The 20,578-nt window shown below is 52.0% G+C and overlaps 5 protein-coding genes across 5 annotated transcripts; 4 read left to right on the top strand and 1 right to left on the bottom strand.

The window, feature by feature from the left end:
• Positions 1-7,304: 7,304 nt before the first annotated feature.
• INS49_008345 (uncharacterized protein) lies at positions 7,305-8,009 on the top strand (the record flags this gene model as incomplete). The annotated part of the gene is made up of 1 exon (XM_043169089.1): positions 7,305-8,009. One exon carries the CDS (start codon positions 7,305-7,307, stop codon positions 8,007-8,009), a length of 705 nt encoding a protein of 234 aa, XP_043026769.1.
• A 30-nt stretch (positions 8,010-8,039) lies between these two features.
• On the top strand, positions 8,040-8,795 carry INS49_008344 (uncharacterized protein; the record flags this gene model as incomplete). The annotated part of the gene is made up of 1 exon (XM_043169088.1): positions 8,040-8,795. One exon carries the CDS (start codon positions 8,040-8,042, stop codon positions 8,793-8,795), a length of 756 nt encoding a protein of 251 aa, XP_043026768.1.
• A 2,401-nt stretch (positions 8,796-11,196) lies between these two features.
• On the top strand, positions 11,197-11,859 carry INS49_008343 (uncharacterized protein; the record flags this gene model as incomplete). Its single annotated transcript, XM_043169087.1, has 1 exon — positions 11,197-11,859. The coding sequence occupies one exon, from the start codon at positions 11,197-11,199 to the stop codon at positions 11,857-11,859; it is 663 nt and encodes a 220-aa protein (XP_043026767.1).
• A 717-nt stretch (positions 11,860-12,576) lies between these two features.
• On the top strand, positions 12,577-13,838 carry INS49_008342 (uncharacterized protein; the record flags this gene model as incomplete). Its single annotated transcript, XM_043169086.1, has 4 exons — positions 12,577-12,625; positions 12,714-13,236; positions 13,311-13,330; positions 13,441-13,838. 4 exons carry the CDS (start codon positions 12,577-12,579, stop codon positions 13,836-13,838), a joined length of 990 nt encoding a protein of 329 aa, XP_043026766.1.
• Positions 13,839-16,577: 2,739 nt separating this feature from the next.
• On the bottom strand, positions 16,578-18,065 carry INS49_008341 (uncharacterized protein; the record flags this gene model as incomplete). The annotated part of the gene is made up of 4 exons (XM_043169085.1): positions 16,578-17,219; positions 17,278-17,822; positions 17,876-17,935; positions 17,990-18,065. 4 exons carry the CDS (start codon positions 18,063-18,065, stop codon positions 16,578-16,580), a joined length of 1,323 nt encoding a protein of 440 aa, XP_043026765.1.
• Positions 18,066-20,578: the final 2,513 nt, after the last annotated feature.

Here is a 20,578-nt window from a genome sequence, read left to right as displayed (position 1 = left end):
TCAACGTTGCCCTAAAACGACAAGCCCTGCTTCAGCTCCCACGCCCCCCTTCATCGAAAGCCCTTGCAGGAGCGCACGCTCGCTGGGACTGCACGTCGGGCGGATGCGTATGCTGTGCTGCGATCCGCAGTGAAGCCTCATTTTTTGAGATCTGCAAAGGGCCCGTGTCCCAGCGGCGTGGTAAAGAAGGGCTCACAGCCCAGGGGTTCACGATCGTGAAGGCCAAGGGAAGGGCAGAACCCATGTCTTGGGTCCTCCGATCATCTCGCCACTTCCCTGTCCCAAAGTTATCATACGGTTAGAGATCTTCCCATGCACCGATGTAACACGCCGACTGGCACCCTGTCATTAATATACCGTCAACTTGTCGTCAGCTTGCAGATCCCGAGTCATGGAGACTCGCCAGCTTTTGGTCCGGATTTCTTCACTTGTGATCTCCAAGGTTAGTTCGGCATGATTGTGATGGAGTTTCGCATGGCGCGCCAATCCCAAGCGATCTGAATGGCGAATGTCGTTGGGGTCACGCCAGCCTCATTTCGAACCAATGATCAATGACAAGTGTCCTGGCACACACCCAGACACCTCATACCATTACAGCTGCACTCGGCAGGCATCACAGACACACATATAGGCGCACAACAATATGTGAAGAGGGACCAAAAAAATATCTACATTAGCCTATATACTTGCCTTGTCGTATATTACCGGTTTTCTATGAATCTTGTAGGGATTATGAGACGAATCTGATCAAGCCTGGCGAGATCGGTTACCTGGCACTGTCCAAGTCGGTGGGTGTCACAGTGGCTAAGAGATTTGAACAGCATGTGGCTTGCATGACTCCAGTGGCCTGGACGTGCATACACAGGCTTCTTCTCATGTATGCCCTTGGGGCAAACTCCCGAACGGTTTGAAGTACCTATGGGTGCATACAAACTTGACCACTATTTAGTATTGGTGCCATCCGGCTGTACTAGCAGCTTCAAGTTAGTGAAGAAAGCATCCTTAGGGCACATGTTAGCTGCGTGGTAAATGTCTTGACGTCTCCATCTGTTGGCAAGTACGACCCTCGTCACTTGGAAGGCTACTTTAGTTATCCCCTCCGGGGCACGTAGCCTCTCAGAACTTAGACAGAACAACACCAATACACGATTGCTTCCCATACGATTATCGTACGTACGAGAGACCTACCAACACTGATCAGTGGTCGTAGGTACCACAGATCAACAAGGTAGAAGAGGCAACCCCACGAGGATTTCCCTGACCCGAAAATCACATCCTCCTCGTCGGCGAGCGCTACACAGCAACGACTGCTTCTTCAGGCCTCCCTGCACCATCAGACTCCCTGAGCAGACATTGCGAAGATCGAACAGACCGAGTGGCATTCCCTGCGATATCCGTACGCACATTCGTCGCCATCTGGGAGATACGCGTCTATCACGCACAAGACTCCACCAAAAACGAACCCATTTTCGAATCCTCTTCAAGACCTGGCAGAACCCAACAACTGCTGAACAGACGAAGCTCGCAACTGTCGCAACTGCTGGAGCTGACGCAACGCTACGTCACAAGCAAGCGCGAGTCACGCACTACGCTTCCGGCTGACACGGAAGGACCTAACGACGGGAGAAAGCCCTAGCTTCCGAGGCCTGAAGGAACCGACAACTTTTTCCTCCTGACAACCACAACTTGCTCACCATCGAACTACCATCATCGACTTGCTCCCAAAACATCACCTGTTTCATTAACATCTCTTTGTTTCGTTGATCTCACTCCTTACGATATTCGCCACGAAAACCTGCAAGAATGGCTGACAACGCCGAGGAGCCACCGGCTCTCATTGGAGGGTACACGGTCGACGAGATGCTTGCTCAAACTCCGATCGACCTGGCCTACCGTGGACACATCAACCCGGAACTGTGGTTTACGGCCCCCGCACAGGGAGCACCGGTGGAACACCTGGTCACCTACCTGGCAAGTACTTTGGCAAGCTACACGCAACAAAACCTCTACGATGACGACCTTTTCGTTGCCTACCGCGAGGACTACGCGGCGTGGACACAGGCAATGTTTGAAGCACTGCCGAATCCTTGCCGACGATGTCTGAAAGTCTTCCTTCGGACGCGAGGCATCTACACAGGGCGCAACAACCAACCTGTGGCACCACAGTTGGTTGCCGTGGCCCAAGCCGAGGAAAGATTGGAATGGACTGACAACGAGCTTCGCAATGCCCCGTTGGCCCCAGAATCAAGCATGAACGAATATCGCACCCAACTTCAGAGACAGCAACCACAAGCACAGCCCCCACGAGCATCACAGGCAGGCTCTGAACAACGACAGTCGCCGGGAGGACAGTCCCCGGGACAACTTCTACCGCCGCCGCCGGCTCCGGGCGCGCAATCACAGAACCCAGACCCAGTGATGCAATCCATTGAAAACCAGTACGGCCAGCAGGGCCCACTGTCACCAGCGGAGAGATGGAGACGAAGCTCGTACTGGAGACATACACCATACCCGGCACAACCTTGGGCTGCCCCGGGAATGCCTCCGCCAGACGAGAAGTATGACCCGTACGAAACTCTTCCCCCACAACACATTCCCAATGAGCGCTTGGATCTGGCGAAGTCAGCACAGTTTGTGAAAACCTTTGACGACTCTCGCAAGTATACTGGGGACCCGTACGACCTGCTGGACGACAAGATGAAGATGTTTTTCAACATCTGCTATCATGCCGAAATCCAGCCAAGTCAATTCCATGCGGTTTTTCCCCGGATGCTTAAAGACCGAGCCGAGGCCTACTACCTTCATTTTGTGAATCGGACTGACACGTTCGCAACAGCGTACCTTAAAATCAAGATGCATTTCGACACAGACCTTAACCACCAGCACTACTACACAGACTGGACGACAACGACGTTCGCAAAGACAAGAGCATAAAACCCGGACAAAGACCTGCACGAGGTTTTACGTCTGATGCTCGACAAGCTGCAACTTTGCCAACGGGCACTGGGCCGAGACTATGCCGGGGAGGACAACTTGAGAACAACGGTGATCAAAGCTTGCAGAGGAGTTCCCGAGCTGGAAATGGCTCTTTTCAAGCCAGCTCAACTGTGCGAAGAGTTATTTTCGGACCTGAGATCCGCAGTGGAAACACAGCTCAGCCGCGCAACTACGATCCACGTCATGGACGAAGTCCCAGATCAATATTACGTCGACCGCAGATACAACGGCTGGAAGCCAAGGGGAGGACGACGATCGCAGTCTCAGGCGTTTCGAGGAAATCGAAGGTTTGGCCGACCGAACCCAAGCCGTCCAAGCTTTGGGCAGCCAAGATCCTATGGTACTGGCCGTGGAACTCAAAGTGACGACGCTCGCAGAGGAGGAGGAGGAGGACGACCCTGGAAGAAAAGATGTTATGTTTGCAAGAAGGAGGGATGCTGGTCAACCAAACATTCGGCTGACGAGCAACGTTCAGCAAGAAGAAGCTACTTGACACAATGTGAATACGAAGGTCGTGATGACGACTTTGATACTTTTCTGAGCGAATTTGAGGGATGTGAGATGGACGACGAAGATGAATTCTACGAATGTGAAGACGAACAGGATCAAGACGACGGTCGCAACGGCGATACCTATGTCACAGAGGTGGGACCCGATGAGGAGGTCCATTACGCAAATGTCAATTTCCTGGCCAACGAAGCGTTTATGCACCAAATCACGGGAGACGACGTCTTCCGAATGGAGACGACCGTCGCAGCCAGTCAATTCGTCTTGAAGAACAAATACGACCAAACTCATTTTCAAGGAATCCTGCCGGACACAGGAGCATCATCAGTGTCCACGGCTGGACACGAGCAATTTCTTGCACTGCAACGAGAAGACCCGAAGTACCAAATCAATACGACCGCCGCAGGAAAAGCCAAAGTCAAATTCGGTGATGGGACAACCATCGATTCGCTTGGCACAGTGGAAATTTCCACCCCAGTTGGTCGTGTCAACTTCCATGTCGTCCAGGCACAAACCCCATTCCTGCTTTGCCTGGCAGACATGGACAGGCTCCAAGTGTATTACAACAACATCACAGATGAAATGGTTTCCTCCGACGGTGCGACTGTCGTACCAATACTCAGAAAATGGGGCCACCCATGGTTTTTCCTAGACCAGACTGTCAATGCTGTGTATTTCCTCTCGGAAACAGAAATGAGGAGACTCCACCGTCGCTTCGGACACCCATCGACAGATCGACTATGCCGGATGCTTGAAAAAGCCGGCAATTCAGATGTCGACAAACAAGCAATGGCAGAGATTGAGAAGATGTGTCACCATTGTCAGATGAACGGACCCGCACCCAGGCGTTTCAAGTTCACGTTGTGCGACGATCGTGAATTTAACTACGAAATCTTGGTCGACGTGATGTATTTGAGCGGACGTCCGGTCCTCCACGTTGTGGACTGGGCCACTGCTTTCCAGGGAGCGAAATTCTTGAAATCGATGTCTGCGAAGACCGCATGGCAGACACTGCGAATGCTCTGGATCGACACATACCAAGGACCACCAGATGTCATCAAACACGACGCAGGAACGAACTTCGCATCCTCGGAATTCCGTTCGGAGGCACGGATGATGGGAATCGAATGCAAACAGGTCCCCGTGGAGGCACATTGGTCCATTGGGAAAGTTAAGAGATACCATCAAGCCCTCAGACGAGCATATGAAATCCTGTACACCAAACTGCATGACAGCACAGATGACGATGCTATCCTGCAGATGGCTGTGAAAGCTGTCAACGATACTGCTGGACCAAACGGACTGGTCCCTACGCTCCTGGTCTTCGGCGCCTACCCATGAGTATCGCATGAGTCACCACCATCACCATTGACGTGGAAGCGAGCGGAAGCTGTTTCGAAGGCCATGAAGATGCTGCGAAAAACCATGGCCGAACGGCAAGTGCGAGACGCACTGAACACCAAGGTTGGACCTATCTCCAATACGGAATATCCGCTGCAATGCGAAGTTCGCGTGTGGAGAGAGAGAGAGGGATGGAAGGGTCCATACAAGGTCATTGCCGTGGACGGCCATGACATAACCTTGGACATGCCGAACGGAGCCGCGACGTTCAGGTTAACGGTCATTCGACCGTACTACCGAGACAACGACGAGGAAATGCAACCCTCGCAAGCAGAAGACCCAGCCATGGAACCTTAGATGCAACCTGTTGTGCGACCACCGTCACCGGAGACAAAAGACTGCATTATTGTGTCATATATCTCGGAGAAAGAAAATGAAAACTACGACCTGGCGATCAAACTGAGACAAGACGGAGTCATCACAACACCGGGCTTACCATTTAAAGAGTCTGACAGAATGGAAATTGACGACCTCATTGCTAGAGATGTCTTCCGAACCGAGAAATGGTCAGCAAAGCAACATGGCGAACATCGTCTCTTCAAGTCCCGCATGGTACGGGAGGTGAAAGGCAAAACCACGAAACCCTACGAGAAATCCCGATTTGTTATCCAAGGTTACAACGACGACAAAAAGGGATCAATCCTAACGCAAAGCCCAACCATTCAAAGAATGAGCCAACGAACGATCCTCGCACTCGCCCCCTCATTGATCCGAGAAAAAGGCATGGTTCTCACACTCCGAGATATCACTCAAGCCTACCCCCAAGCAAAGTCCGAACTGCGCAGGACGATCCTCGCAGAGCTACCAAAGGAACTGAAGAACAAATACCCTCCAGGCACGATCATCCATGTCATCCGACCCCTGTATGGCATAGCAGAATCCGGCGTTCACTGGTTCGACACATACCAAAGACATCACCGACAAAAGCTCAAGATGAACTGCTCCACATATGATCCTTGCTTAATGATTACGAAGCCCACACAACCCTTTGGAATGGTAGGCATGCAAACGGACGACACATTGATTCTGTCCATGCCAGAATTCCAGGACAAGGAGGAGACCGAGATGAAAGCTGCGAAACTGCGAGGAAAACCGAAACAAGAGCTGACGCCCGAAAACCCAATGGATTACAACGGGGCTCGCATGACCATGGACACCACCGGCTCGATCACTACTCGACAGAAGGGACAGGCCGACAAACTTGCCCTCATCGATGCGACAGTCAAAGACGCTCCCCAGAGATACCTCGAACAAAGAGCCCGCGAAGCATACATAGCTTCAATCTGCCAACCAGAAGCTTCGTACGATCTTTCAGTGGCTGCATAGGTACAGAACCCGGAGGCAGGAGATCACAAGAGCCTGAACGTGCGACTGTCGTGGCAGATGGACAACGCCATGCGAGGAATTAAGTATGTGCCCCTGGATCTCGAGACAGCGAAACTTTTTGTGTTTGCAAACGGATCATTCGCAAACAACCGGGACTTAACATCTCAACTCGGATATGTTGTCGTCCTTGCAAACGAGACTCGCAAGGAAACCGAGGGATTTACAATGACGGGCAACATTCTTCATTGGTCGTTAACAAAGTGTAAACGTGTCACCCGAAGCGTGCTGGCAAGCGAAATTTACGGCATGGTGAACGGAGTGGATATTGGAATCTCCCTGGCCACAACAATCAGGATGGCCACGAGACGACTCTTGTTGCCGGACATACCCTTGATCATTTGTACGGACTCGTACAGCCTGTACGAATGCCTTGTGAAGCTGGGAACAACGAAGGAAAAGCGCCTCATGATCGATATCATGTCACTGCGAGAATCGTATGAGATGAGAAAGATTGCCGAAGTAAGGTGGATAAATGGGAAAGACAACCCTGCCGACGCAATGACAAAACCGACTCCAAACACCGCACTACAGAAGCTCATCGACGACAACGAGCTTCGCATACGGGTAGACGGGTCGGTTGAGAGACCTGGAGTGGCCCCTTCCTGCTAAGGAAGGAGCAACTTGCCGCTGGCACCCTTTTCCTTCCAACCTCGCCGCCGCCAGCTGCAAAACCTCACACCTCCCAAACTCAAACCCCCGACACAAACTTCAACCTTCCACATTTCAACCAAGACCTTCTCAGTACCTCATCCCACATGAGGACAACCTCACAATCATTAATATCATTAACGATCATCGTTCTGAAGTCAACCTCATCATTATCATCGCCTTTCGCTGCTGTTCATCAGCGGGACGTTGAAACCGACTTTCGTCGAATTCGTTTGCAACTTGTCAACTTCTCTCACAACCAAAGAATGAACTGACGATCATCGCACGACAATCGCAGAGTTTTGCACCACAAACATTCATTTTGATTGCTGAATTCCTATAAAATCCTTTTCCTTTCCATTACGATGGAGAACACCAACGACGACTTGCAAGAGTCGTTTAACACTTTCATCAACATGCCTCACGAGGACGACGATGGCAAGCAGAATCATCCAGCGAACATCGCATCTGCTTCCCGCGCTGAGGACACACCCAGTACGACCGTCGCCACGGCTGCCGTCGACATGGCCAGCACTGGAGGTAGCCCTACCGCAACCCTCAACCAGAATCAGGATTCCCCTATGAACATCGCAACTACAACCTCGACCAACAAAACGAACATCGCAACTGCATTCCCACTAAGCGACAAGATGAAGATCGGAATTATCACCAAGGCTGCAAGAAGGGCCAGAATCGCCTTAACCAATGAGGATGAAGACGAGCTTGTTGGTCTTGCTGGTTCCTGTGGCGAGGTCGTCGCCGACGACGCTCATCCAATGGATGTCGATGAGGATGTCGACGATAACGACTCTCGTCCGCTCGCTCGTCCGATGGATGTCGATAAGGATGTCGATGATGACGACTCTCGTCCGCTCGATACCAATGGCAATCCGATCATTGCCGACGATGAAGACGACCAAAACCAGGCCAACGAGACCTTGACGAAGATCGCAGAGACCGCCTCTGACTTCACTCTCGTGCCAGGCACCAGAAAGAGCAAGCTGCTCACCAAGGTCAACTCCCGCGGAATTATTGAAATCGACAAGCTGAAGGCCATGGCTGTGGCCTAGGCCAAGACACTTTTCCTGAACGACGCCACTATGACAGCTGTCATCCAAATCATTAACAACTTTCGGTATTGGGATGAGCAGATATCTTCCAACAATATGGTCAGAAAGCTACGCATCCACGTTAAGAGCATTGGAACTCCTGGTGCAAGACTGCGTGGCATCCCCGACGACGAGAACCACTGGGGCGACCACCATCTCAAATGCCAGATCATTGCGATCTCCGCAATGAACGACCCGACAGGAGTTTCAATCCCAAGTGTCTTCTACACATACCGGACCGGAAAGATTCAGCTGTCGAAGGACTGGATTGCCATGCTGACCCAGCTTCAGAACTTTTTGCACTGGACCACCAATGAGCGCGTGCGAGGCCCGTACATAAAGGGACTCGTCAAGAAATATGCGCCACCGCCCAAGCAACCCAAGCAGAAGATGACCATCAAGGAGATCAAAAAAAATGACAGAAAGCGAGAGAAGGACCTGATGGATAATCAGGCTGCTCGCAACGCTCAGTTTCAGGAGGACAAGAAGTGGCTAAAGGAGAACAATCCGAAGCAATACCGAGTACGTTTTGATGATGAGAGTGAGGACGGAAACGACGACGTTCGCATTACGGAGGTACGTGACAAAAACGGACGCAAGCTAAAGGGTCCGGCACCAGCTTCGCAGGCATCGACTTCCCCTGCAAAGAAGAGATTCAGGACCAAGGCCCCTGCGCGGAAGTCAACGATCTCCGCAAAGAAGCGACCCCAAAAGCCGAGTGTCGAGGACGATGGGTATGATGTTTAAGGAATGGTGCAATGACGAAGGTCGCAAGTCTGAAGGGTGGTGCAATGGCGAGGGTCGCCAGGACTTGCTTTGGAACTTATGAGTTATGATTTTGGGCCTCTTTAGCAATGCTTTCTTACGACGAAGGTCGTACACACTCAACATGCGATGGATTATGATTTTGGGGCTGACTACGACGAGGATCGTACACACTCATCAGAAGAAGAGAAAAACTGCGAGTGTTGGCAAGTACGACCCTCGTCACTTGGAAGGCTACTTTAGTTATCCCCTCCGGGGCACGTAGCCTCTCAGACTTAGACAGAACAACACCAATACACGATTGCTTCCCATACGATTATCGTACGTACGAGAGACCTACCAACACCATCTTCGGCTCCAGAATATGTAGTCATTTGATACACACAACTCTCGGTCGCCTTGTGATTGCGCACTCGTATAACAACAAAACGAACAAGCTGTTTATTTACACCTGCCTAAGGCTCACCAAGGATACCACATCATCGTCTTGAAAGATGAATATTGTTAAAATATGTCGACATCGCATGGTTGAGAGAGGGTTTGATGTACGATACGTATGCCCGCATAGTGTCTTGCTCATGTCTTGACATCTAGGAGCATTTTTCAAGCTATCAAAGTACTCGAAGGGGAAGGGGTGAAGTCGGAAGGTAAATTTATGGATCTCATTGTAGAAAATCTCTCTTGCAAGCACCCATTAACGAGGCCTACTTACATTCGGTTCAACCTCGTCACCCGGAGGAGGTCTTCAAACTGTGGGCTTGTGGAAGTGGCCTGATACTTTGGAACAGTGCATCCCACGGACAAAGTCCACCCGCCCTCGATGAGATTGCGCTGGTAAATAGTCGTCTGGCATAACCCGCATTATCGAGAGTGGTGAGATGACTGCGTGTCTGTTCTGGACGTATCGTACCGGAGACATGTACGAGAATCCTTAATTTTGCCACTACCTGAAAGTGCCTGACGAATGTCAGTCTTGGTGGCTATTCCGCAGTAAATGCTGCGCATGAAATTGAGCAGCAGCTGGTGCTGGAGAATCGAGTTTGAGTTCCTCGCCAGTCTGGTCGTCTTTTGACTGAATAATCCTTTGCTGTTCATTTGCCCCATCCAGAAATGCTCACCTGTCTCTCTATAATTACCACCCATACCTATCCCGCTTGAATTATCCTTGATCAACTCCATCTATGAAAGTTCATTCATCGTAATGATGTGGCCAAGTATTTCTCTATGCAATCTGAGGATGATTTTGGACAGACTCAGCCCATGTAGATCCGCTCGGGTGTCCACGATAGTATGCCAAGTATACCGTACCGTATAGGGCCTGACATTGGAGTAAGTTCCTGGTCGCTCATTACTCTACCCAAGTAGCCCCCAACTAGTGTTCTTCATGATATGCAAAGATCCTCAGAGAATGAAAAGTGTCTCAGCTTTGTGAGACTTTCAAGTTGACTCCAATTAGCCAAGTGACGCTCAATATGAGTGAACCCTGATAAATTCTCTGGGGATCATGTCCTCGGTAGAGTCATGCGCTTAAGGAGCACTTTCACTTGCCTTGCATTCTCAAAATTTGTCCCAGGCTCAAAGTCACCACTGAACTGTATTGTATAGACTTTGCGTTGTCCTCGAACCATCTCTTAAACACCATTTGGGGAGGCAAGTGGACGTAACAGCCATCAGGGTTTAACCCTGATGGATGTGATTGGTGTGATTGGCTGGCCTGAATGATTCCATGCCTTGCATGACTCTGCCGCCAACAGCATTGAGATGGACAAGCTACCATGTGCTGCATCAACAGAAAACTATTAATCAGATGTCTCACAAGCTGGTAGGAACAAAAGAACAGGTGATGCATCCAATTGTCGACTGTAAATTTGATTGCAGCTCGTTACAGATCGTGGAAGCTGAATTTGGGTGTTGTTGGTGAGGTCTCCCTTGTGGAATCGGCTAGAAGATTCCAGGGGCTTCCGGCGGCAGCACGAAGCTGCAACGGTGGTGGGAGCTTCATCTCGCACCTTCTCCAGCCTTCTTGCTCTTGCCAAACCCGGACAAGTGTCACCGTTGTGACCTGTGCAAGCGGCTATGGAACCATCTACGGCGTGCCACAGCCTTCTGGGCGTGTCGTGATGATTACGTCGGGTTGCAGCCTCGCCGTTTCCACGGTTTTCGCGAAGCTTCAACTATGCCCTCCATCATCACCCATTCTCAAGTATAAAGATGCAGTGAATCTCTCCGTAACCCCAGCTGCTCTTATCATCATCAACACAACAACAATCAAACAAAGGCCTTCATGCACTCTACCAAAACAGTCTACAAGCAACTCCCTCGAACACTTCGCACACCATCAACCACTCTCAAGATCTCTCGACCTATCACCACCACAGCCAAAATGTCTTTCTTCCCTCGATCCTACTTCGCTCCTGAATCCTCCTTCACCCCTCTCTTCCGTCTCCTGGACGACTATGACAACTACTCCCGGGAAGTCTCCACCCAGCAAGGACAACAGGGGCAGAGGCAGACCGGTCGCCGGGCTGCCACTCTCCCGGCCTTCACCCCTAAGTTTGATGTCAAGGAGCTAGAGGGCAGCTACGAGTTGCACGGCGAACTCCCCGGGATTGAGAAGAACAACATCAACATTGAGTTCACCGATGACTCAACAATTGTCATCTCAGGCAAAGTTGAGCGCCACTACACCTCCGGCACCCCACCCAACGAGGATGGCAGTGTCCAGATGAGCGGCGCCATCACCGAGGGCGGCGAGAAGGAGCACAGTAACTCCCACAAGGCCACCGTCGAGGACGAGGAGGCCGAGACGGCCAAGCTGCAGGGCACCTCCACAGAAGTCACCAAGGCCAACAAGCAGCAGGAGGTGTCCAAGCCCGCCGAGAGGATCTGGGTCTCGGAGCGGTCCATCGGCACCTTCCACCGGACCTTCAGCTTCCCCAGCCGCATCGATCAGGAGCAGGTCACTGCCAACCTCAACAACGGTGTTCTGAGCATCACCGTGCCCAAGGTCAAGAAGCAGGAGGGCCGTCGCATTGCCATCCAGTAAACGGCGCTCTCTCCTTTTTTAAATCTCGCCGGAATACCGAGCACAATGCTTCGCTCCTTGATGAAACACAACTGGCATTACACTGCGACAACGACGAGATTATGAATCGAATGATGGTTTTGCATGGGGTTTAGTTTTGCATTTTGCGGCATTGATCCAAGGATTGCTGGCGTACTTTGATGGACAAGCTTGGGAAATTGGAACAGTGCTTTGATTAGATCATTCATTTAATACATTATTGATTCAAAATGTTTTAAAATCACACCCCATTCCAATGATTACTCGCGAAGACTGTGAGCAAATTACCTTGACTTGATGGACAGGTTGGCTGGACTTTCAACAGCCAATCTTTCCTCAAGCTTGAAACTAAGCTGATACTGTTGCAAGCGAGAACTTGAGCCATCGCCTGTGATTTTGATACAGAACAGCTAAGCCTCACAAGTCACATAGTGTCGTGACGAAATGGCAACCATAGCAAAGTAGGACATGGAGGTGGAATCGCTGCCGGGGCCGCATCCTCCGGCACTTAACTCCGGCCGGCTCCGGCTCCGGTTCCCACCACGGCTCGACTCACTTCTCGGATAGCGGGTCGATCATGTTGGAACGTCACTCAGCCAATGACATTATTTGACTGGACATCAAATCTGAAGTCTCTTAAGCTTAACATTTAGAGCCACATTTCGAACTGGAGTGGCGGAAGACGTGAAAGCCGCAACGATGGAGAGCTCGACCTCGACTGATGAAAACACCAGATTAGGCTGGATCGGTATGCCGTCCTCCCTGTTCAAATAAAGCCATGCAGAGCAACAGAATGTACAGAAATTGGAGCACTACAGGGTCCTGACACATCACAGGACTCGGTTCCATGGGACTGGGCATGGCCACCAACCTCCAGCGCCACCTGTCCCAGCTCGGGGCTCCCCCTCTTCACTACCACAACCGCACCATGAGCCGCGGACTGACGCTCCAGGCACTGGGAGGCGTGCCGTGCGAGAGCATAGCGAGCCTCGTGTCCAACTCGAGAGTGATGTTCCTGTCCCTCAGCGACGACTCGGCCCTGGCGGCGACCCTCGATGCGATCATCGGCGCCGGGGCCGGCAACGACCTGTCGGGCAAGATCGTCGTGGACACGTCCACCGTCCACCCGCGGTCCTCGGAGAAGGCACAGGCGAGGCTGCGCGCGAGCGGCGCCGTGTTCGTCGCCGCGCCCGTCTTTGGCGCGAGCCCGGTCGCCGCCGAGGGGAGGCTCCTGTTTGTCCTGGCCGGGCCGGAGGATGCCGTCCGGGTGATCAGCCCGTTCCTCGTCGGCGTCATGGGTAGGGGTGTGATCCGCCTTGGCGAGGACGTCAAAGAGGCCAGCCTGTTGAAGACTGCAGGGTAAGTCTATGACCCCGGACTTCTTGCTATACTTCGACGAGCATGTGGTTGGTTGCTCACACTTGTCTTCTCAGCAACTTCATGACCGCCGCCAGTAAGTGACTGAATGAATTGTTCTCTTAGAAGAGAGCACCCTTTCCGACGATCCATCTCATGGCCAAATACACATGTATATGGACTCACAACACTGACATAAATCCCTAGTGATGGAGGTCGTTTCCGAAACACACGTCTTCGCAGAAAAGACCGGCCTGGGGAACGGCCCCGTGGAATCCCTAATCGAGCAGCAGTACGGCCCCTTGGCGCTGTCCATGTCCAAGAGGCTGACCACCGGGGCTTACATGCCAGCAAAGGGGCAGAGGCCCTGGTCGGATCTAAACCTCGCGCTCAAGGACGTAGGGCACGGGATCGACTGTGCGCGAGATGCAGGGGCTGAGCTGCCGGTGGGCGAGGTAGTGCAGAAGCATCTCCAGGAGGCCAAGGAGGCCTCTGACGCCGAAGGTCGCCCTCTCGATTCCTCATCCATGTATGGAGTCTTGAGGAGGCAGGCCGGGCTGGAATTCGAGACGGATTTGGTCAAGCGAAGGGATGGAGCAGCTTGACTTCTCATGTAGCTTAAGCGGCACGTGGTAGACCTTTTGTAGCCAATGTTCATGCAAAGATCCCTAAGTTGTTGACCATAACGAAAGGCTTCTGTGTGTCACAATAAAATGGTAAAATGATAATTTAAGTTGTAGTACATACCATGCGAGAAGCTGCTGCTGAGCAGAACATCCTTGCATTAGACGCTTGAGTGTACAATTACGAAGATAATGCGAAATGAAACATGTTGTTTAATAGAGAAGGAATTGTGATGTTGATAAAAGTTGAGGGAATTTGTCCAAGGTAAGCACATCGCCAGTTGCGGCATCTATGTATTTAGCATCGATATTCTCACATGGGTGCCAATATCATTTCGATGCGATGGGTGAATTGTAACCGCACGCGCATTACCAAATGTCTCGACACCTCGATGTGTGACTGCCCCTGTAAACGGAAGAATGGTGTTGCTCTGCGGTTTCAATTGGCTTTCCCGGAAGAGGAACATTGGTGGGAGGGACATCCACTGAACCTCAGAACAGAAGGTCTTCACCAGGAAATGGTTCCATGGCTTTCTGTATGCTTTCTCGGAGGAAAAATAGAATATCGGGGGTGGCGATCCGCTATCCTCGAAGATGATAGGCAACTGGGAATCATTGAGCCCAAGGGAAGGGAACTGAGTCATTGCTTCCTGTATCTGGTGGCTGTCAAGGCCACAGAAGATCGAGATAGCAAAGATCGTCTTGCTCTCTAGCATAATGAAGTCCATGAGGCTGTCTAGGTCTTCCTGTGCCGTTTGTCCAGCCTCGACGGAAAGACGGCTACTTCCAGCTCCCAACTCCTCACACACTGCTTCACGATTTATTACGGCATCAATACAGCCGTGGGGGAAGAATTATTTCTGTTCGAACGAACTCTTGACCGCTAGCTTTGCGAGACGATCTCTCGGGCCTTCGCCACGGTGAAGGCCGCTGTCGAAAGCCATGCTCCCAGCATTCAAGTTATGCAAGTGATGAATGATGTTAAGGTGCAATTCGATGATAACTGAGATTCTGCTGACAGCTTCAGACCTGAAAGCTTAAAATGATTGATGTAAGTCAAGCCAGGAGCAGGACTTCTCCAGCAAAGCTGCATCGAGGGATAATACGACAAGGCTCGAATCAAGCCATCCTCGTGATGCAAAAGTGCGAGGCAAGTACTTGCAGCTCTGTGCTACGCGAAAACACACCCTGATGGGATGATAACTGTGAGATCATTGCCCGCATGCATCTGGGGGCGGGGGAAGCAGCAAGATTCGTTGAAGTCGTTGCCCCCTACATGCGCGCACATCACTTGGCATGGAGGCGTTCTCAACCCTCTCTGCTACTGGAGGAAACTTGGGGCTGATTTCCTGCATCGAGATACTAGCGGCTTCATTGGCGACCATTACAGGAAGACCGCAAGATGGTGATCACATCTAGGCAGGCTTCCTTGGCAGCAGGCTCACCGGTTTCGTCCGCATGGCGTGTACGGGGCATGCTAACCAACCAAACATCTGTTTGGCTTCGCCAGGTCAACAAGCCTCAAGAATAGATAATCAAGTGTCATACCCACAAGGCTTGACTACCTACCCACTGGCTACTTACTGCACACGGCGTTTGGTGAACGGCCCAGTGCACTACCAAGTATCCCGCCAATTAATCGCACATGCACTGCTACGTGCAGTTCCAACGGAGAAATGCCACACAGTATTGAGCCTTGTGCGGCTTGTCTATAGTGAAACCAACATACTTCCCGAACGTTCTCCACAACGTAATAGTGAAATGGACGAATGTGGATTTGTTATGATTCAACGCCTTACCGGCCGAGATCGAAATTTGGCACCTGATCCTTCGCTTCCCAACCAGATAGGAGACTGTCAGTGTGAACGAGTGTACTCTGAGTAATGTTCTATGCAGAACATCTGATAGAATATCTGTTTGGACGCGTATGTAGTCTAGGGCTATTTACAGAGTATCACAAGACAAAAAGAATTGCGAAGAAATCCTGGTGACACCTCTTGATACACCCTGAAGAGTATCAATCCTTTCCCGAGACCAGGATCCCTGCGGACTGTATCATCCATACTCAAGAACCGGGAAGGCTGGTGGGGCGGCCAGGAAATAGAGTTTGTTAGCCGAGTTCGCCTCCCGTCGACGGCCAACGGTTAAGCTTCGGCAGGGTTGGACGACATGCGTTGTGGTTCCCATTAGAGGCGAAATCCCCCACAGCATCGCGATGGGGATCAACAGGTGGCGACAAATTGGTTTCGAGACTATAGCTTCCAGGCTGTGGCGTCTGTGTGGGCGGCTTGCAACGACTTCTGATGTCTCAAGGATGGACATTATCAGTATCTTGTGACGGTACCATACTCCTTGACAATGACATCCCAGAGACCCGCCTAGGATATCGAGTGTCACCAACCATTTTGAATGCCCCCTTATCCACACGAAATAGAGACTGCGAATCCAGCAGCAACCACTCTGCCATTAACCTGCACATTAAACCCCAGCTATGCTCACTCCAGCTCCTTCCCACCGATCCAGTTGGAGATTGAGTGCTAACTGTCATGTTCAAAACCTCATCAAGGTGTCAATGAGCTCTGCTGTCTGAAATCAAGGTCGGTACCTTGGGCCATAGGAAATCCCTGGGTCGCTGCTGTAGACCAGTCCTTTGAACAAGAGAACAGAACCTTAAGATCCGGGTTGAGTATGTATCCATCAGGGATGCTACCATAGTCCATCCTATGGGAACGTAGGCGGGTATCCCATAAGCATAGGCTGCTGTTGTGGAGGCATTGACATCGGGATGGGGCCAATTCCCATCCCCATAGGGCCTCTGGGTGCGGGAGCGTTGAGGTTCTTGTTAAATAGCCCTATGAGTCGCCGGCCGACGGACGGCTCGAGTTCTGTGCCATCCCTGGCAATTTTGACCTCTCTATTCGAGTTCCAAGGGTTGCGCAGGCCTCTGCAACGGTAGAATGGGAGCCTGGTCGTGCATAGCCATTCTAGCTTGAACGGCTTGCCCCAAGTCTTGCTTTCCGGCCCGAGGTCGCCGCTCAGGCTCGACTCAGCGTCTAGCTCTGCGTTGGTTGTAGCGGCCGTCGCTGCCTCATCTGCTTCCAAATTATCAGCAGAGTCCTCACGAAGAACTTCCCAGAAGATTGTGCCTCGTGCTGAGTCATCGATAATGCGTCCTTTGGGTGTGGAATCAGTTGCTTCGGTTGGAATCTCCTTCGGCAGGTCCACGTCGCTCACGGACTGAACCTTGGGGGCAAATTCTATCGCCGCAGCTGGGTCTTCGTTGATAGTGGAAACCATGCGAGCATAGCCATAATATTCACCGGACTTGTTGGCAGAGAAAACCAGGTAAACGTTCTCGACTGTCTGCGTTTCATATTCGTCAATAACCACTGGTTCACATGTACAACGTCTGATGTCATACCTTGAAAGCTTTGTTCAGACTCTCCTCGTTATGAGCTTGGGTAGCCCAGATTCCCGTCCGTACGCTCAACTCGAGGTCCTCAATTGTTAGGCTCTTCAAAACGAAAAATTTGTCCTTCTGTGTGGAGCCATCGACTGCCGCAGGAGAGACTTTAGTCTCTGGAGCGCTCGAAACAGACGGTGTGCCATTTTCGGAGCTGCTTGGTTCAACTTCTGTCGTCGTGATGGGCAGATTTTCTTTGGGCTCTGGCACGGGAACATGGTGCGGTGTCGCAGCTGATGGGCCGGTAGGTGCCGTGATTCCAGAGACCCCTTCGACAGTGTTCTTCCGCAGTCTGCTCACGAGTCTCACGGATTGGAATTTGGACTCGTGGAGTTTCTGTTGGGCTGCTAGGCAGCTAGCCTCGTCTTTGTAGTTCGCAAAAGCGCAGTTCGACTTCGAGATCAGGAACAAGGATTCCAGGCCGTCTGCTTCCTTGCAGACATGGTGGACAAGGCTCATTAAATCCGTCTGAGACGGCAGATTCCCAATCCAGATGGCATGGCCTTCGAAGATTTAGTGAGACAACAATATTGTTGGCACGGGCGCATAAACATACCGCTTTGCCGGGGCTTCCTAGGCGGTCCGCGGACGACATTCGACTGGCTTTCGCTTGAACCTGCGCCTCAGTTAGGTATGTTATGCTTCTCGACGGTCTTGCTCTTAGACTTACCAGTTTTCAAGTCCTGCGTGGTAGCAAAAGCCCCTACGTTCCCGCTGTCCACAACTTGTGTAGGAGCAGCCCTCATTTCAGGCTGAGAGGCTGGGACGGGCATGAAAGAGCCCACCATCGCCTGGTTATGGGGCGCTTGCCCATGAGAATGGAATGGGGCCATCTGCGGGTAGTAATAACCCATCGAGGAATGAGATTGCTGGTTCCCCATGATCTGATTGCCATAATAAGGCATGTTTGGCATGTTGGTCCTTGGTGACATGCTTGACTGGGGCTGGGAGGGCGAGATAGGGGAACCGTAGTACGGTGACATCTGCGCCTGCTGCTGCATATAGTACGCCTGATTCGGCAGCTGTCCCATAGCTCCCTGCCCGCTGTACTGGTGCATTGGCTGTGCCTGACCGAGCATGCTTGGCGAAGCTCCGGAAGGGTTGTAACGCATTTGCGAGTTGTTCACGGGAGCCTGTCTGTAAGGTGGCTGCGGTAGAGCATTCGCCAGCGATGCCATATTGTACGGACCCGGTCGGGTGGGTACTTGTGGTTGTGCCATCTCGGAAAGCGAGGTAAAAGCTGGCTGAGGTTGACCGTAAAGCTGACCGGTATAGGCTTGCTGCGAGTCGACACCTTGGCTGCCCTGGTTGGGAGTATGTTGAGTCTCTAAAGGACCTGCTTGAAGGAACGCGCTTGCTGGTAGATCACTCGCGGAACTCATTGGATCGCCGCCCATTGAAGCTCTCACCGAAAGCCCTAGACTCTCCGCGACAGTCAGCACAGACCCACCACAGCTACAAGAGCCATACACAGGTCGATCTGGAACAGCACGGCAATATACCTGTGTACGTAGCAAAACGAATGGAAATCTGCAAGTGTAAGCAGAAGACTCGGGTGTAGGGGCAGGCGGAAAGTTTCCCGTGAGAGATTAAGGCGGAACGTCGCGCGGACGTGTTTAGGAAAGACAAGAAGGGAATGCTCGGAACTAACCAGACTTTGGGTAAGGGCTTCGCAGAGGCGAATAACGGTTCTTGACGTTTCGGTACCTCAAGCGCGGTGCTATAGCGTACTTTTAGCCCTGTCGTAGTGCAGAGACTCGTGGCCTGGTGCCCGGGGGAGGGTACGCTGTGACAGGCCGGGCCTTTAAGACGGTGAGCCAATGCTACTTTGGACGATGTCCCAGTAACAGGGGTACCGGGAAGGAGGAGCCGCCAGGTGCCTTGTATCCGCAGGGGCAAACAAAGCTGAGACTGGGGAGGAGGCAGGTGTGGCTGAGAAGAACGCGGCTTCCTCGAATACCTTTGCTTCTCCACAATACCCAAGAGACGAGAGAGACCAATTGTGTGGGTTTGCCCCGTATATGTGAGCTGCCTCGCCTAGTCGAACCGGGAATGGAAAACAATGTCCCGAATGCGAGTGAGCGGCGGACTCGAGGACCTCAGGTGTGCTGGCTAGGCCCTGGACGGTTCTGGAAGTGGCCTGGTACTGTGGTCCGGAGGTACGTCCGGGTCGACAGGCCACAGAGCAGGTCTCGCCACAACAAACGGCGAACACCCGGGGCCTAGTGTTTGCCGTTGGCCAGCGCTATATTTCTCGTAATCACCTGTCGACGCGAAAGGTGGATGATAGTTAAATGAGGTTATATCAGCAAGCTTGAGAAAGGCTGATCATTGCATGAAGGGGATGAAGCACGCATCAATGATGATCCAGTGACGATCTGGATGGTTTTGCTTAAAAAGTGTCGATGGTGTGAAGGGGACTGGTCAGACGACGTTGGTGCGGACACTGGGCGAGCTACGGGAGGAGGTAGGGAAGGATGACGACAAGCGATATACATATGTACCGTAGAGGTTTAGGTAGGTGGCCAAATTGTCTGAGAGGTCCAGTCCAGTCCGGTCTTGGGCAGCTCAGTGACTATCAATTTTTCAAGTGTCCGACGCATGGCATGACATGGGACGGGGACAGTGGAGATGGGGCAAAAAAAAAAAAAAAGACAGGAAAGGGTCTTGACAAGCACCCGTCCACTTGAGGACAGGCAGGAGCATCCTGGCTCGAGACCTTTTAAGCAGAAGCCCTGACGGGGCGTGGAGACGCACAATGGGGTCTCCATCCAGCAACGCCGGGGAGGGGTGCTGGTAGCGGAGAGACACGGCCAGAGGGACCTTGAGGGAGGATACCTGCCAACAGGGAGCTGGACCATCCTAGCCCCCAGAACATCGATCCCACACAGATGGTAAAATGAGATGGGAATGTCGATTTTCGATGGGCCGCTGGGAGGCAACACGGCAGTGTCCTGGGCCAGGGAGACGGGGGACCACCCCTGGCCATCAGCTTTTCGCCACCCACAGCCTGTTGAGAGACGTCGCAGCTAGAGGTTGCTGAGCCACAGTTGTTCTAGGCTCGCCCAACTTTGGGTGTCTTCCCACACACGGGTGCTACCACCCAGGTGGCGGAAGGAGGATGAAGCATCTGGACCCTCTGCTGTATGGGATCCGTCCTGCGTGAAGAGTGCCGAGGCAGAGGTTTTCATCAGGAACTTTCCCTCCCTCCCGAAAAAGACTCCAAACAAAGATTAAAAAGACATAAGGGCAGGAAATG

Source organism: Diaporthe citri (genome assembly GCF_014595645.1).
Source record: "Diaporthe citri strain NFHF-8-4 chromosome Unknown scaffold_3, whole genome shotgun sequence".
Lineage (NCBI taxonomy): Eukaryota > Fungi > Ascomycota > Sordariomycetes > Diaporthales > Diaporthaceae > Diaporthe > Diaporthe citri.
This window is presented reverse-complemented; position numbering and strand designations above follow the sequence as displayed.